Genomic DNA, 16,844 nt, shown 5'->3' on the forward strand with positions numbered 1-16,844 from the left:
CAACCATCTCTGCAACACTCTACCTTTATCGTAGAGTTGCCAGACGGAGGCCACTCCTCAGTAACAGGCAAATGATAGCCCGCTTGTAGTTTGCCAAAGGTGCCTAAAGGACTCTCAGACATTGAGAAACAAGATTCTTTGGTCTGATGAAAGAAAGATTGAACTCTTTGGCCTGAATTTTAAGTGTCACATCTGGAGGGAACCAGGCACCACTCATCATCTGGCCAATACCATCCCTACAGTGAAGCATGGTGGTGGCAGCATCGTGCTGTGAGGATGTTTTTCAGTGGCAGGGAGCTTGTCCAACCTGACAGATCTTGAGAGGATCTGCAGAAAATAATGGGAGAAACTCTCCAAATACAGGGCTACCAAGCTTAGTGTCATACCCAAGAAAACTCGAGTCTATAATCGCTGCCAAAGGTGATTCAAGAAGGTATTGAGTAAAGGGTCTGAATACTTATGTAAATGTTATATTTCTGTTTTTAATTTGTAATACATTTACAAATGTCTAAAAACTGGTTTTTGCTTTGTCATTATGGGGTATTGTGTGTAGATTGCTGAGAGTTTAATTAAAAATAAATACAAATCATTACCTTAGTTCTAGACCTCAGCTGAATCTGATAATGAATGGTGTGGCTGTTGAGCAAGTTAAGGAGACTAAATTACTTGGTGTTACCTTAGATTGTAACTGTCATTGTAAAAAAATATTGATTCAGTGGTTGCAAAGATGGTGAGAGGTCTGTCTGTCATTAAGAGATGCTCTGCTTTTTTGACACCACACTCCACAAAGCAAGTCCTGCAGGCTCAAGTTTGATCTTATCTTGATTATTGTCCAGTCATATGGTCAAGTGCTGCGAAGAAGGATCTTGTTAAGCTGCAGCTGGCCATGAACAGAGTGGTGCGTTTTGCTCTCCATTGTAATCAGAGGGCTAATATCAATACTATGCATGCCAGTCTGTCTTTGCTAAGAGTTGAGGAGAGACTGAGTGCATCACCTCTTCTTTTTATAAGAAACATTAATGTGTTGGAAATTCTAAATTGTTTGCGTAGTAAATGTACACACAGCGCTGACACACACGCTTGGGGTATTTTCACAGTCCCCATGTCCAGAACAAGCATTTTGTGACACTCGGAATAACATCTGCTAAATGTGTATGCGACCAATAGATTTGGATTTGAACACATTCAAGGAAAACATATAGTATTATCCAGAGCCATGACTGCATGGAACTCCCTTCCATCTCATATATGCGCAAGTGAACAGCAAACCTGGTTTCACAAAACAAATAAGACAACACCTCACGGTAAAACGCATCTCTCCCATGTAAACCTACTTTTTGTGTGTATGTACCATTGGAAAATCATTTTGGTTCCAACCAACCAATCATTTCATTCTGAACTGAACCATCATTTTTTAAAATTCTGTTTCATTTTTAAACTTTGAATCCTAGAGTTTTTTTTTACCTTAATCTCATTAAATGACTTCACCAATTAGTGTGGATAGAGCAGGCAAACTAAACAAGATGCGACTGAAATGTTGCAAGTGGGGAGAGAGCGAGAGAGGGTTGAGGAGGAGGCTTGAAGAGCTGGGCATCTTGTTATGGCATGCATTATCTGAGTTAGGTCCACATAATTATACCTAGAGGATTGGCTTCTATGAAGGCACTTTGAATGTCCTTTTTGAGCTAGCTAGCTAACAAGCTTGAGCTAGGTAGCTAACAAGCTTGTGTGCAGAGCTGCACCAGAATTGAAAAAAAAACGTTTTACATTTTAGTAGTTAATAAATCTAACGTGAAACATGATAAGTAGGATAATATAGTATAGAATCCTTAACTGTGCCTGACCACCTTGATTCAGTGTTATGTAGCAAAATTTGAAATTGTGTTTTTGACATTGGATAAAAGCAGACACAGCTACAAAATGTTATATCATACACTGCATTTGATGAACAATGGGAAAGTCATTCTGCTTTGAAAGTTGATGAACTTGTAATCCCACTTTTGAGAAAGTGGCCATTGAATGTTTTGGTACACCTACTGGAGAGAGCTTTGTCTACACCTATTCAGCACTGTTCACACCCTCTTAAGCCAGACCCACCCATCTCTTTAAGGATTCACATGTGAGGTCATGTGCTAAACAGTGAGTAGTGTAGTAAAGATTAAGACTAAAAGTGGTAAAAGTTGTAGCCTACAATAAGAAAAAATTCCAGGTAAACAGAAAGTGTCCAGATAACAAATATTGTATAAATATTAGATGATTCTTACACACACTTGTCTAAATTGGTGAAAGAAATGCTATAACCCCCAGCCACATCTAGCTTAGTGGATGGGTCACTACAGAAGGTGTAAACAGTACAGTAAATGGTTACTTGCATAGTAGCATTATCAAAAATAGATGGTGTCAATATAAAGAAAATATAAGAAAAAGTGTCAATGCCAGTAGAGAAAGAACAAAATAATATACAGTATGTACAAGAACAATAACGATATCGTTGATACTGGTGATAGATGCATACAATCGGGTAAAGTGCCTGAGCAGCAGGATAAAAAATAAATAGTAGCCTTAATGTATGGCGTGTGTGTTAGGAGAGTGAATAGAGGCACTGCAGATAGTGCTGATGACTGGGAACTCGCCCCCCAGTGATGAACTGGTCCGTTCAAACCACACATGAACAAGGGAATCTATATTCGGAGAGCCTGTTTCTTTCCTGCCCTTGACTTTGGTGCAGGGCATGTGATGTCCATAGTCTCTTCATCGCAAAACTCCCTGATCTCCTCAGAAATGTAAGTTTGTCTTGCTGTTTCCAGTCCAAGTGGTGCTTGTACAGGCAGACCATCTATTGGAGGAATGATGTCGGCGTTGTGCAGGAGCTAAAACCTGGTCCCGACTGAGTCCGAACGCTCATTGGCAACAACAACACCAGGCTCCAGATCATCAAAGCTGTAAAACAGGAAAAAAGAAAACAAATTGAGAAGAAATTACAACCTTGCAAAACATCAATTCACCTCTCAAGTTTAGATAAGAAGAATAACCTTATACAATGTAATGAAAATGATATTCTCCTGAAGTGTTGGTACTGCTTGATCTGCGGCAGCGGCCTGAAGTACGAAGTCAGGTGTTGTTGCCAGCCATAGCTTTCCACTTGTACCGTACAATCCTCTAGTCCAAACAGCTATGGGATGTTGACCCCTGTCGCAGTGCTGTCCTTCACAACACCAGCAATCTCGAGACCACAAACTTGTAATTTTTTTTCACCAATGCAGTTATCACAATTCAGGTCCACATGTGTTTCTCCAATTCCGTAGTTGGTGAAGAAATGGTGCTAATACAGAAATAATGTGAGATCAATAAAATTAGTGCCAATCATGTTGGAGGTAAATTAAACAATCAAAACGTGTTGTTTATGCTGATGCTGAAAGACAAATTCTAGATACAAATATTTTAGCATAGCATTTTAGCATAGTAGCAGGTTGCCTAGTTGTTAGAGCTTTGGGCCAGTAACCAAAATGTTGCTGGATCGAATCCCCGAGCTGACAATGTAAAATCTGTCGTTAGCTGGTTAGTTAGCTAACATTAAGCTATAACTAGCAATGCAAATGGCTTTCTGAGATAATATTACTTCACAGATCATACATGTAATGTTAAAGTGCCAGCCACCTAATGTTAGCTAGCTAACAGTAAGCTTTAACATGCATTGAAAACAACATTCTGACAAAATTAGAAATGTATAATATCTGAAACTGTAGATAGACTCTTACCCGTGTACATGAATGAACGCTTCACAGCAGCCTGCAATCACTTTCATTAAATAAGACGTCCTGTGTAGTTTCCGTTTTGTTTGTACAGCTTGCTTGGCCCGTTTTGTCAAGTCACTCTGGTTCACACTGACCATGTGCAATGCCACAAAAATCGTCCTCCTGAAAGTAGTCCATCACAACTTTTTCCCACTGACCTTTGTCAATAGCGCCTGATAAATTCATAGCAGCAATATTATTGAGAGCAGTAGCAACACATTTGCAGTTTTCCATGGCTAACTTTATATCTTTTGCAAAAATGTTTAAAAAAAAACTGTTTTTTTGCTTTGTCAGTATGGAGTATTGCGTGTAGATGGATAAGGGGGAAAGCAATTGAATCTCTTTTAGAATAAAGCTGTAAACGTAACAAAATGTGGAAAAAGTCAAGGTGTCTGAATACGGGAATGTTTGCGTTTTACACCTCCAGAATAGTTACATTTGTGTGCATGATATTCAGTTTCACTGGCATATAGTATGTTCTATGGATGGTCTTAAACTGCAGTCATTTATGTCTGGGATGATATAGACATGACTGGGCATTCAAACATATCTGTATCCATTCATTATCATCAGTATTGTCTCCCAGGTCTTCCTCACATTTTTGTTTTACTTTTTATTTTATTTTTTTTTTATTTTTATTTCACCTTTATTTAACCAGGTAGGCTAGTTGAGAACAAGTTCTCATTTGCAACTGCGACCTGGCCAAGATAAAGCATAGCAGTGCATAGCAACACAGAGTTACACATTGAGTAAACAATTAACAAGTCAATAACACAGTAGAAAAAAAAATGGGCAGTCTATATACAATGTGTGCAAAAGGCATGAGGAGGTAGGCGAATAATACAATTTTGCAGATTAACACTGGAGTGATAAATGATCAGATGGTCATGTACAGGTAGAGATATTGGTGTGCAAAAGAGCAGAAAAGTAAATAAATAAAAAACAGTATAAAAACAGTATGGGAATGAGGTAGGTGAAAATGGGTGGGCTATTTACCAATAGACTATGTACAGCTGCAGCGATCGGTTAGCTGCTCGGATAGCTGATGTTTGAAGTTTGTGAGGGAGATAAAAGTCTCCAACTTCAGCGATTTTTGCAGTTCGTTCCAGTCACAGGCAGCAGAGTACTGGAACGAAAGGCGGCCAAATGAGGTGTTGGCTTTAGGGATGATCAGTGAGATACACCTGCTGGAGCGCGTGCTACGGATGGGTGTTGCCATCGTGACCAGTGAACTGAGATAAGGCGGAGCTTTACCTAGCATGGACTTGTAGATGACCTGGAGCCAGTGGGTCTGGCGACGAATATGTAGCGAGGGCCAGCCGACTAGAGCATACAAGTCGCAGTGGTGGGTGGTATAAGGTGCTTTGGTGACAAAACGGATGGCACTGTGATAGACTGCATCCAGTTTGCTGAGTAGAGTGTTGGAAGCCATTTTGTAGATGACATCGCCGAAGTCGAGGATCGGTAGGATAGTCAGTTTTACTAGGGTGAGCTTGGCGGCGTGAGTGAAGGAGGCTTTGTTGCGGAATAGAAAGCCGACTCTTGATTTGATTTTCGATTGGAGATGTTTGATGTGAGTCTGGAAGGAGAGTTTGCAGTCTAGCCAGACACCTAGGTACTTATAGATGTCCACATATTCAAGGTCAGAACCATCCAGGGTGGTGATGCTAGTCGGGCATGCGGGTGCAGGCAGCGATCGGTTGAAAAGCATGCATTTGGTTTTACTCGCGTTTAAGAGCAGTTGGAGGCCACGGAAGGAGTGCTGTATGGCATTGAAGCTCGTTTGGAGGTTAGATAGCACAGTGTCCAATGACGGGCCGAAAGTATATAGAATGGTGTCGTCTGCGTAGAGGTGGATCAGGGAATCGCCCGCAGCAAGAGCAACATCATTGATATATACAGAGAAAAGAGTCGGCCCGAGAATTGAACCCTGTGGCACCCCCATAGAGACTGCCAGAGGACCGGACAGCATGCCCTCCGATTTGACACACTGAACTCTGTCTGCAAAGTAATTGGTGAACCAGGCAAGGCAGTCATCCGAAAAACCGAGGCTATTGAGTCTGCCGATAAGAATATGGTGATTGACAGAGTCGAAAGCCTTGGCGAGGTCGATGAAGATGGCTGCACAGTACTGTCTTTTATCGATGGCGGTTATGATATCGTTTAGTACCTTGAGCGTGGCTGAGGTGCACCCGTGACCGGCTCGGAAACCAGATTGCACAGCGGAGAAGGTACAGTGGGATTCGAGATGGTCAGTGACCTGTTTGTTGACTTGGCTTTCGAACACCTTAGATAGGCAGGGCAGGATGGATATAGGTCTATAGCAGTTTGGGTCCAGGATGTCTCCCCCTTTGAAGAGGGGGATGACTGCGGCAGCTTTCCAATCCTTGGGGATCTCAGACGATATGAAAGAGAGGTTGAACAGGCTGGTAATAGGGGTTGCGACAATGGCGGCAGATAGTTTCAGAAATAGAGGGTCCAGATTGTCAAGCCCAGCTGATTTGTACGGGTCTAGGTTTTGCAGCTCTTTCAGAACATCTGCTATCTGGATTTGGGTAAAGGAGACTTGGGCGAGGAGCTGCGAGGGGGGGGGGGGGCGGAGCTGTTGGCCGAGGTTGGAGTAGCCAGGCGGAAGGCCAGCCGTTGAGAAGTGCTTATTGAAGCTTTCGATAATCATGGATTTATCGGTGGAGACCGTGTTACCTAGCCTCAGTGCAGTGGGCAGCTGGGAGGAGGTGCTCTTGTTCTCCATGGACTTCACAGTGTCCCAGAACTTTTTGGAGTTGGAGCTACAGGATGCAAACTTCTGCCTGAAGAAGCTGGCCTTAGCTTTCCTGACTGACTGCGTGTATTGGTTCCTGACTTCCCTGAACAGTTGCATATCACGGGGACTATTCGATGCTATTGCAGTCCGCCACAGGATGTTTGTGTGCTGGTCGAGGGCAGTCAGGTCTGGAGTGAACCAAGGGCTGTATCTGTTCTTGGTTCTGCATTTTTTGAACGGAGCATGCTTATCTAAAATGGTGAGGAAGTTACTTTTAAAGAATGAATTTGTTGTGTGTCATCAGGAAAAGCCTCTATCAACCTTTGATACAGTTTGGAAATCAACTTTAGAGGTTTGTCAGACTGCCTTAAAATAGTTTGAAGCTTCTTGCTTGTCCAGTGTTTGCTGCACAGAGAAAATAGTGTTGTATCTGCAAAAATTCCCCTCAGCTCCATCACCAGACTGGTCTTCCCTGGCTGCCTGACCCTGATGAGACCCCTGTCACCATCTGATCCTGCTCAGATGAGACATGACAAAGAATTACATTGGTGTACATTTATACGTTATATTATACATGAATATAATCAATGGTTCAGCAATCTAAATAACCGTTTATCCCAGACTGTAGCCTACCCATCAACTCAAGATGGAACTTTGTATCCATTCACTGATTATAATGTACTGCCAAATGTACCTGAGCTCTGTAGAGTGGTCTTCCCTGGCTGTCTGACCCTGCTAAGACATGATGAGCATAGTGTTGCGTACTGACTGTGCACTATGAAAGTGACGCCTGTAGAGCTGTTTATACCGTGTCTGTGTGAAAAGTAGGGAGTTAGCTGTGAGGAAACTGACAGATTGATAACGTTACATTGCTATACTGACTAAAAAAAACGCAGACAAACGTCAGAATATCGGTCTTCAATCATTTGGCTGCTGGTTTCATCGTTTGATTCAGGTCTAGTGTAATTGAGTCAAAAATAATAGCTAAAGTCAGTGAGCTAGCTAGCTAGCTAACTTTAGCTAACATGTCAGTTACATTAGTAGCTCAGCACTGGGAGTAAATATGTCTTTTTCTGTCAAACAGCAGTTACCTTGCTAGCTACATCAGTCAACTAAAGAGTAGCCCGTTTCAGCTCTGCTTGCTTTTACAACTCTGCCTCTGTTCATCGCTCCTCTGCTGGTCCTATACGCCAGCCTTTCCGAAGCATTGACTTCATACAGCCGGCTGATACCGGAAAACAGCCTACCTGACCTCCCTGAGGCGTCCGCATGGTCCTAAAGCATACCGGTGCCACTGATGCCTATGATTATGCCTGTATCATCCCAGTTGACAAAAGAGGTACCAAACTGTTGGACCTTGACACCCACTACTGTTCAATAGACATAGGCTTCTACTACTTAATCTCCACCACTTATCTGCGTTTCCTCATCCTGATGGGGTCATTTACCTACCATCTCCTGAGATGGAAGGTGGTCTATGCCTACCACCTCTTCCTGGCTTATCTCCACGATACAAAGAGGAAGACACATGCGCCTCATTGAGGTCAGTACGATGCCATTGCCTCCTACAATGCCCACGAAGAGCCTTGGGTCCTGGGGGAACTTCTGCCAAAGCTGGAGAGAGAGCAGGGCTGGAGGTTGTCTGCACCACCGGTTCTTCGAGCCAGGCAAACCCATCATAGACAACATCACAGACGCCATCTCCGGGAGCCGCAAGACCATCGGCGTGATCAGTCGTCGCTACCTGGAGAGTGAATGGTACTCTCGGGAGATGCAGATGGCCAGCTTCAGTCTGTTTGATGAGCAGAAGCATGTGTTGATCCTGGTGTTTCTGGATTAGTTCCCGGACCAGCAGCTATCGCCCTACCATCGCATGATGAAGCTGGTGAAAAGACTCACCTACTTGAGCTGGCCCAGAGCTGGGGAGCAAACTGGGATCTTCTGGGAGAAACTCCGGGTGGCTTTGGAGACCAGGGACTGCCCTGCTGAGGAGAAACTCTCCGGGGTAGAGAGGGCATGATAGTGACATTCTAAATGTAAAGCCAATTGACCTGAAGCTGGACAAAAAAATATGTATAATAAGTTAAATAAAAGTCTAAGTGTATAAACTGCAATATTATTTCCAACAGAGGGATTAACTAATGTGTATATGTACTATAATGTACTATAATATGTACTATAATCAGAAACTGAGTTGGGCAAATGTTATGCAATTTCGTGATGAGATGTACAGATAATTAATTTGACCCATATTGTCAGAGCAAAATAATCCTGCAGCAACAGGATTTGAACATTTGGTCCATAATGTTTCTTTATCGGTGGTTTAAACTATTAGCTTGCCAATGTAACTGTTATGAAAGTTGTATTGTCAATTTGTTTTGTTATTTAAATGCAACTTTAAACGTGTACATGACACTGTATCGTTTTGACAATATCGCAATATTATTTTTGCAATCGTTGGCTGTACCTGCAACAAAACTCCATTATTTCTCCTTCATAGCTTGTTCTCCATCTTCTATGTTTTCATCTCTTATTTCCATGACTGATCAAAACTCATTTTCACATGGCTCCCTTGTCCCTCTGCAGCAGACATGGTAAACAATATGTTTGGACCATGGAACCGCAATAAAATCTCAATGTCGCAATACATATACAAGCGTGAGAATCGCACGTTAGTGCGTTAGTGTGGGTTTTCAGTGAATTCATGTAAATCACTAAGCTCATCTGCATTTCCTGCAGTGCAGGAAAATTCTCAGCAATGAAAGAGTGATTATATTCAGATCCTACATCTGTAGAATATGATGTTTTCACTTCCCTCATTTTCTCTTCACCTCCCTACCCTCATTTTTCTGTTTTGTCTCATTTAGTTGATTATGCAAACTCTAGAGATCGGCAGCCTAGTGGTTGGTGCGTTGGGCCTGTAACCAAAATGTTGCTGGATCGAATCCCCGAGCTGACACGGTAAAAATCTGTCATTCTGCACCTGAGCAAGTCAGTTAACCCACTGTTCCCCGGGCGCCGAAGACGTGGATGTCAATTATTAAGGCAACCTCCCCGCACCTCTCTGATCAAATCAAAGTTTATTTGTCACGTGCGCCGAATACAACAGGTGTAGACCTTACAGTGAAATGCTTACTTACAGGCTCTAACCAACAGTGAAAAAAAGTGAACAATAGGTAAGTAAAGAAATAAAAACAACAGTATAAAAGACATGGAAAAATAACGGTAGCGAGGCTATGTACAGTAACGAGGCTATAACAGTAGCAAGGCTATATACAGGCACTGGTTGGTCGGGCCAATTGAGGTAGTATGTACATGAATGTATAGTTAAAGTGACTATGCATATATGATAAACAGAGAGTAGCAGCAGCGTAAAAGAGGGGTTGGGGGGGCACACAATGCAAATAGTCCAGGTAGCCATTTGATTACCTGTTCAGGAGTCTTATGGCTTGTGGGTAAAAACGGTTGAGAATCCTTTTGGTTCTAGACTTGGCACTTCGGTACCGCTTGCCATGTAGTAGTAGAGAGAACAGTCTATGACTGGGGTCTTTGACAATTTTTAGGGCATTCCTCTGACACCGCCTGGTGTAGAGGTCCTGGATGGCAGGCAGCTTATCCCCAGTGATGTACTGGGCCATATGCACTACCCTCTGTAATGCCTTGCGGTCGGAGTCCGAGGAATTGCTGTACCAGGCAGTGATGCAACCAGTCAGGATGCTCTCGATGTTGCAGCTGTAGAACCTTTTGAGGATCTCAGGACCAATGCCAAATATGTTTAGTTTCCTGAGAGGAATAGGCTTTGTCGTGCCCTCTTCACGACTGTCTTGGTGTCAAATGCGGAAGACACATTTCAGTTGATTGCATTCAGTTGTACAACTGACTAGGTATCCCTTTCCCTTACTAGTTATCTATACAGTGGGGCAAAATAGTATTTAGTCAGCCACCAATTGTGCAAGTTCTCCCACTTAAAAAGATGAGAGAGGACTATCATTTTCATCATACACTTCAACTATGACAGACAAAATTAGAAAAAAATCCAGAAAATCACATTGTAGGATTTTTAATGAATTTATTTGCAAATTATGGTGGAAAATAAGAATTTGGTCACCTACAAACAAGCAAGATATCTGGCTCTCACAGACCTGTAACTTCTTCTTTAAGAGGCTCCTCTGTCCTCCACTCGTTACCTGTATTAATGGCACCTGTTTGAAGTTGTTATCAGAATAAAAGACACCTGTCCACAACCTCAAACAGTCACACTCCAAACTCCACTATGGCCACGACCAAAGAGCTGTCAAAGGACACCAGAAACAAAATTGTAGACCTGCACCAGGCTGGGAAGTCTGAATCTGCAATAGGTAAGCAGCTTGGTTTGAAGAAATCAACTGTGGGAGCAATTATTAGGAAATGGAAGACATACAAGACCACTGATAATCTCCCTCGATCTGGGGCTCCACGCAAGATCTCACCCCGTTGGGTCAAAATGATCACAAGAACGGTGACCAAAAATCCCAGAACCACACGGGGGGACCTAGTGAATGACCTGCAGAGAGCTGGGACCAAAGTAACAAAGCCTACCATCAGTAACACACTACGCCGTCCTGCAGTGCCAGACGTGTCACCCTGCTTAAGCCAGTACATGTCCAAGCCCGTCTGAAGTTTGCTAGAGAGCATTTGGATGATCCAGAAGAAGATTGGGAGAATGTCATATGGTCAGATGAAACCAAAATATAACTTTTTGGTAAAAACTCAACTCGTCGTGTTTGGAGGACAAAGAATGCTGAGTTGCATCCAAAGAACACCATACCTACTGTGAAGCATGGGGGTGGAAACATCATGCTTTGGGGCTGTTTTTCTGCAAAGGGACCAGGACGACTGATCCGTGTAAAGGAAAGAATGAATGGGGCCATGTATCGTGAGATTTTGAGTGAAAACCTCCTTCCATCAGCAAGGGCATTGAAGATGAAACGGGGCTGGGTCTTTCAGCATGACAATGATACCAAACACACCGCCCAGGCAACGAAGGAGAGGCTTCGTAAGAAGCATTTCAAGGTCCTGGAGTGGCCTAGCCAGTCTCCAGATCTCAACCCCATAGAAAATCTTTGAAGGGAGTTGAAAGTCTGTGTTGCCCAGCAACAGCCCCAAAACATCACTGCTCTAGAGGAGATCTGCATGGAGGAATGGGCCAAAATACCAGCAACAGTGTGTGAAAACCTTGTGAAGACTTACAGAAAACGTTTGACCTCTGTCATTGCCAACAAAAGGGTATTCAACAAAGTATTGAGATCAACTTTTGTTATTGACCAAATACTTATTTTCCACCATAATTTGCAAATAAATTCATAAAAAATCCTACAATGTGATTTTCTGGATTTTTTTTTTGGTCATAGTTGAAGTGTACCTATGATGAAAATTACAGGCCTCTCTCATCTTTTTAAGTGGGAGAACTTGCACAATTGGTGGCTGACTAAATACTTTTTTGCCCCACTGTATGTCACAGTGCATTTGCACTGAGCAGGGCTTGAACTCTCAACCTTCTGCACCACATCACACACCATTCACAGCCAACCGTCTTAGCCACCAGATCAAGGACGTGGAACTCCGGGAATGTGGTGCCACCAATGTACTCCAGCCATCATGTTATGGGCAAGATTTACATCCACAAACTGAAATGGTTGTGTGTTTGTTTGTGACCCGACTTCACGCCAAAAGACTCCCCACTGATCTAAGCCTAAGAATTAGCAAGTTACTGTACAGGTCTCAGGCAAGGCTACTCTGTTACATTTATGACAGACAATAATACTTCCACATCTGTTTAACCATACTAGATTTACAATCAGAGATACACAATCAAGTCATTTCTGCTTCTGCTTCAATGGAACATTGTGAACTTTTAATCCGCCCTCCGTAGTGATATTCAAAGCTCCTCTGTCTGCACAGCTGTGCGTGTGTGTCTGTGTCGTTGTGTTCTCTAGGCAGGCACCACCTCTCTTTGTGCAGGGTAATATGTCCTCAGAGGAAAGACTCATTACAACAGGAAATTAGTGCTATCTGGGCTTCTCTCTATGCAGGCTGATTCCCCAGATGTAGAGCAGTGGCAGTGCTAGGAGATGTCCCCCGTATTCACCAGGGTCAGTTATCAGAGTATCAGAGTTATCAGTCATCTGGGGTGCAGGTCTGATGTTGTCCCTGCGAGGACAGCCTGTGTCCAGGTCAGCAAGGGGGAAACCACGGTTTCGATAAAACCAAACCCTTCAAATGAGTCGTACTCTGACCCCCCCTCCCACTTTTTTTCCCCGAAGCTGTGTCTGCACGAGTGAGGTTTCTGCTATATCTGACGTCACTGACTCAATTGCAGGTGTCGTATGGTGCCAGCCTCGACGATACATGAAAAGCCGGCGACACTGTGCTTTCACGCTCTCTCTTTCTCCATTCACATCTCAAGAGATTTGATTACAAAGCCAGGCTGTGAGGTGGGCCCCAGAGGTGTGGGTATAGTAGCCCACTCACCTAACCACCCAACCTCAACCCTCTTCAGCCCTATCCATCTGAGATCAGCTTGATGCAAGCTGGGTGACTCATTCATCTAACTTGGCGTGTACTCTTGGCACGCACTCATCTCATTCTCTCTCACTCTCTCCTTTCCTCCTTCCCTCCACCCCTCCGATCTCTTACCAATGTTGAAAAAATGCAGTAGAAATTGACTGGTAAATCCTTTCCTCGTTTCCGTAGACTAGTTGTTTTATCGAGAATGTCTGAGTGTCTCCCTCTGCCATTCACAGGTGAAGCAGATCATGGAGGAGGCTGTCACCAGGAAGTTTGTACATGAAGACAGCAGCCACATTGTCTCGTTTTGTGGTGAGTTTCAACTATTGGGACATATTTGTTCATTAATCACCTAAAAATATCATCTTTGGTCATTGTGCCAATCAGAAGGAACAGGTCTCCTGTCGGACATGAGTCAGACAGCTTCCATTGGCCAGGTGTTTTTTCAGACGTACACTGAGTGGACAAAACATTAAGAACACCTGCACTTTCCATTACATAGACTGACCAGGTGAAACCAGGTGAAGGTATGATCCCTTATTGATGTCACTTGTTAAATCCACTTCAATCATTGTAGATGAAGGGGAGGAGACAGATTAAAGAAGGCTTTTTAAGCCTTGAGACAATTGAGACATGGATTGTGTATGTTTAGCATTCAGAGGGGGAATGGAAAAGACAAAATATTTAAGTGCCTTTGAATGTGGTATGGTAGTACGTGCAAGGCGCACCGGTTTGTGTCAAGAACTGCAACGCTGCTGGGTTTTTCACACTCATCAGTTTCCCGTGTGTATCAAGAATGGTAAACCACCCAAAGGACATCCAGCCAACTTGACACAACTGTAGGAAGCATTGGAGTCAACACGGGCCAGTATCCCTGTGAAACGCTTTCAACACCTTGTAGAGTCCATGCCCTGACGAATTGAGACTGTTCTGAGGGCAAAAGGGGGGGGGGTGCAACTGAATTTTAGGAATGTGTTCCTAATGTTATATACACTCTTATTATATTTGGTATAAGAATAATATCGGTTTCCCATTTTCTGGTACCTTAAAATATGTCTATAAAACCTGACATCGCAAAGAAAATCTGTCAGAATCACGTCATTGCAACTATTGCTGGGAAGCCTCTTATGTAACACAGGCAGGGAACAAGGTCGTAGAGCCCTGTGAAGAGTTTAGGTGATTTAACACTTTAGTAAAAAAAAAGGCTTGTTGTAAGCATAAGGATAGGTGATAATGACAATCTGTTGCACTGCATTGGGGTGTGAAAGAATCATCTCACAGTCACTGACGTGGGGGAGGGTGGGTGACATGTTAGTCATCAAGCCTCACTGACATCCTACCGAGGTTCGCAAGCTATTTTATCAACTGATAAAAGTGGCAAAGGAAAATACCAAATCTGCATGTCACGTCAACCTGTGGGTGGAACGTTTTCCATCTCTAAGGAAAGGCTCTCCCTTCCCACAGCAACAGTAGAGTAGCTTGCCTTTTAACAGACCTGGAAGTAAGAGCTTTCCCTCGAGCTCACACACCGTGGTGGGTGTTAGCTCCCCCTTGCATCCCCCCCATAGGCTCTCTGTGTTGTTGTGGCTCTTTTACTCCCACATATTCTACTCTGCTCACGTTGTACACCAAGCTGTCACAATAGAGATGTGTCTGTGCAGAGATCACAGGATGGACCGGCAGGGCGAGGGGTGGAGGAGAGGACTTGCTTGGGCAGGTCACCAGGGAGTAATTAGCCTCTATCATCATGGTCACATTTTACAAGTCGCTAAGGCAGGAGCGCCTGGGAAAATGTCAAGCGTTAGCCGTTTGACACGTCTCTTCATCCTTTTCTCCTCACCAAAAGAGCTATTATTCGTTTCACTGCTGTGACCGAGATGGTCAACAGTCATCGAATTGTTAATTAAGCTTAGTATTAAAGGTGTGGTCGTGGACGTAGCCCGAGTCCGATCTGTTTCTGCTCTTTTGCCAACTCCATAAGGCACCCAGGATTTTGGCACATTGAAGAATTAATCTAAGCCAATATGGTGGTTGGCCATATTTAGAATGTGTTCATGTCATTGTGCTGAAATCGCCTGTGAGTGTAGCACTAGATGAGCCGGTCCGGGTCAGTAGCAACACACACGGAGTCCCCTAATGTGTTCTGTTGCCACAGACACATGCTGATTAGGGGTCATTACTTCAGTAGCTGTGATGACCTTTTTAATAAGAGTGCCTGTGTAGAGAGAGGACCGGGTCCAGCCACTCATTTCCTGTGACTGCTTCAACCACAGGGTATGTTTGACGCGGTGAATATTGCTTTGGTTGCATCGTCCCCGGGTTATGTTGAGCCAAAGTATCACAAAGCCAAGTAGGTTTCACCCTCTGGAATATTGTTTTCAATATTTGAAATTGTTTTGTAATAGCTGGAAAGACAAGGGGCATCCTATTGAGACCTCTTGAGTTTTATTACAAATGGCGCTTCTCTCTCCCCTGTAATAATAAGGAAAAGACAACAGAGATAATGAGAAAGGAAGAGAGAGAGAGTAGATACTGTATCAGTGAGTGTATGCAGAAAACTGCTCCAACATTACAATTACAAAGCTACTGAACCACTGGAAAATATGATAACTCTGATTACATGGTTTCATGTATTATTTGCAGATCTGTGTAAACTTTAGTTGTTGCTATTTCTATACATGATAAGTTTAGTTATTCAGTGCAATAATGGACATGGTATGGTAATGATTTTCATATGGGCTATGTTATGAGGATACTGTAGAGCCGGTGGGCTAAGTTGGTATAAAAAAAAATGCATTGCAGGCTGACATTTTTTAGGAAGTTGTGGTCAGGTTTTATTATCTCAATATCAAATCGTTTTTGGTACCTTACTGTGATTGCTTTCAATTAAAATGATAAAAACAAATATACCAACATTGCTTCGGTAGCAAAGAGCAGTTTCTCAAGCAAGAATTTTGGTAGGACTGTCTGGGAGTGGTCTGAGTGGAGAAGTGAAAATGGAAAACTAGCAGTTATTGGCAGAGGGGTTTGGAACTCAATTACTTATTGGCCTATTAGGGCTGTCCCCGACCCCAAAAAATCTTGGTTGACAGAGTCATCTGTTCTTTTGACCAATTGATTGGTTAAAATGTTAAAAGTGAATTATTCCATATATAGATGTTTGAATAAAATCAACTATATGTAGGCTGCTTTGTCTGATGCTTTAAGCACTGCAATTATAAAATAAAGACACACAAAATACCCTAAAGAGGGAGCCAGAGATAAATATAGCCTAACCAGAAGAAAAACAACCTGTCTCTCCTCCTCCTTCCGTTGCTACTGGCCTTAGCAGATTCTGCCATTATGCTCCTGAAGTTGCTGGTAATAGGCTACACCAGCGGTCGGCAACCTTTTGCATTTGGAGTGCCATGTTATCGTACATTTCTACACATCTGCGTGCCACTTATGATTTTCAAATGCACATTTCCTTGGAACAGTTTCATTTAATTTATAATAATGTCGAAATATCTCAATCAATGTCATGTGGTTAATCAAAATTCTATCTAAATGAAAATGATACAAATGTAAAAGTATTGCCATTGCCAATATGTAATATGTCAAAATAAAAAGCCTATGTAAAGCCAACAAATAAAAACATTGCAGGTAGAAAATATCCTGATAAAAATAAATATCCTATAAATCACATTGGCTACGCATGGCCTGTCTGCAAGGAACTTGAAACATTGTATCAACTATTAACT

The 16,844-nt window shown here is 42.9% G+C and overlaps 1 protein-coding gene and 1 pseudogene across 2 annotated transcripts in view; both read left to right on the forward strand.

Moving 5' to 3' along the window:
• Positions 1-16,844, forward strand: part of sgsm1a (small G protein signaling modulator 1a) — a 92,487-nt gene that overhangs the window by 34,157 nt on the left and 41,486 nt on the right. For both annotated transcript variants that reach the window (XM_029677533.2, XM_029677534.2), the window contains exon 3: positions 13,341-13,416. In XM_029677533.2, coding sequence (XP_029533393.2) covers positions 13,341-13,416 — 76 coding nt within the window. The remainder of the gene's footprint in view (positions 1-13,340; positions 13,417-16,844) is intronic.
• On the forward strand, positions 7,828-8,578 carry LOC135574633 (toll-like receptor 13; annotated as a pseudogene).

The sequence above is a fragment of the Oncorhynchus nerka genome, linkage group LG13, assembly GCF_034236695.1.
Source record: "Oncorhynchus nerka isolate Pitt River linkage group LG13, Oner_Uvic_2.0, whole genome shotgun sequence".
Lineage (NCBI taxonomy): Eukaryota > Metazoa > Chordata > Actinopteri > Salmoniformes > Salmonidae > Oncorhynchus > Oncorhynchus nerka.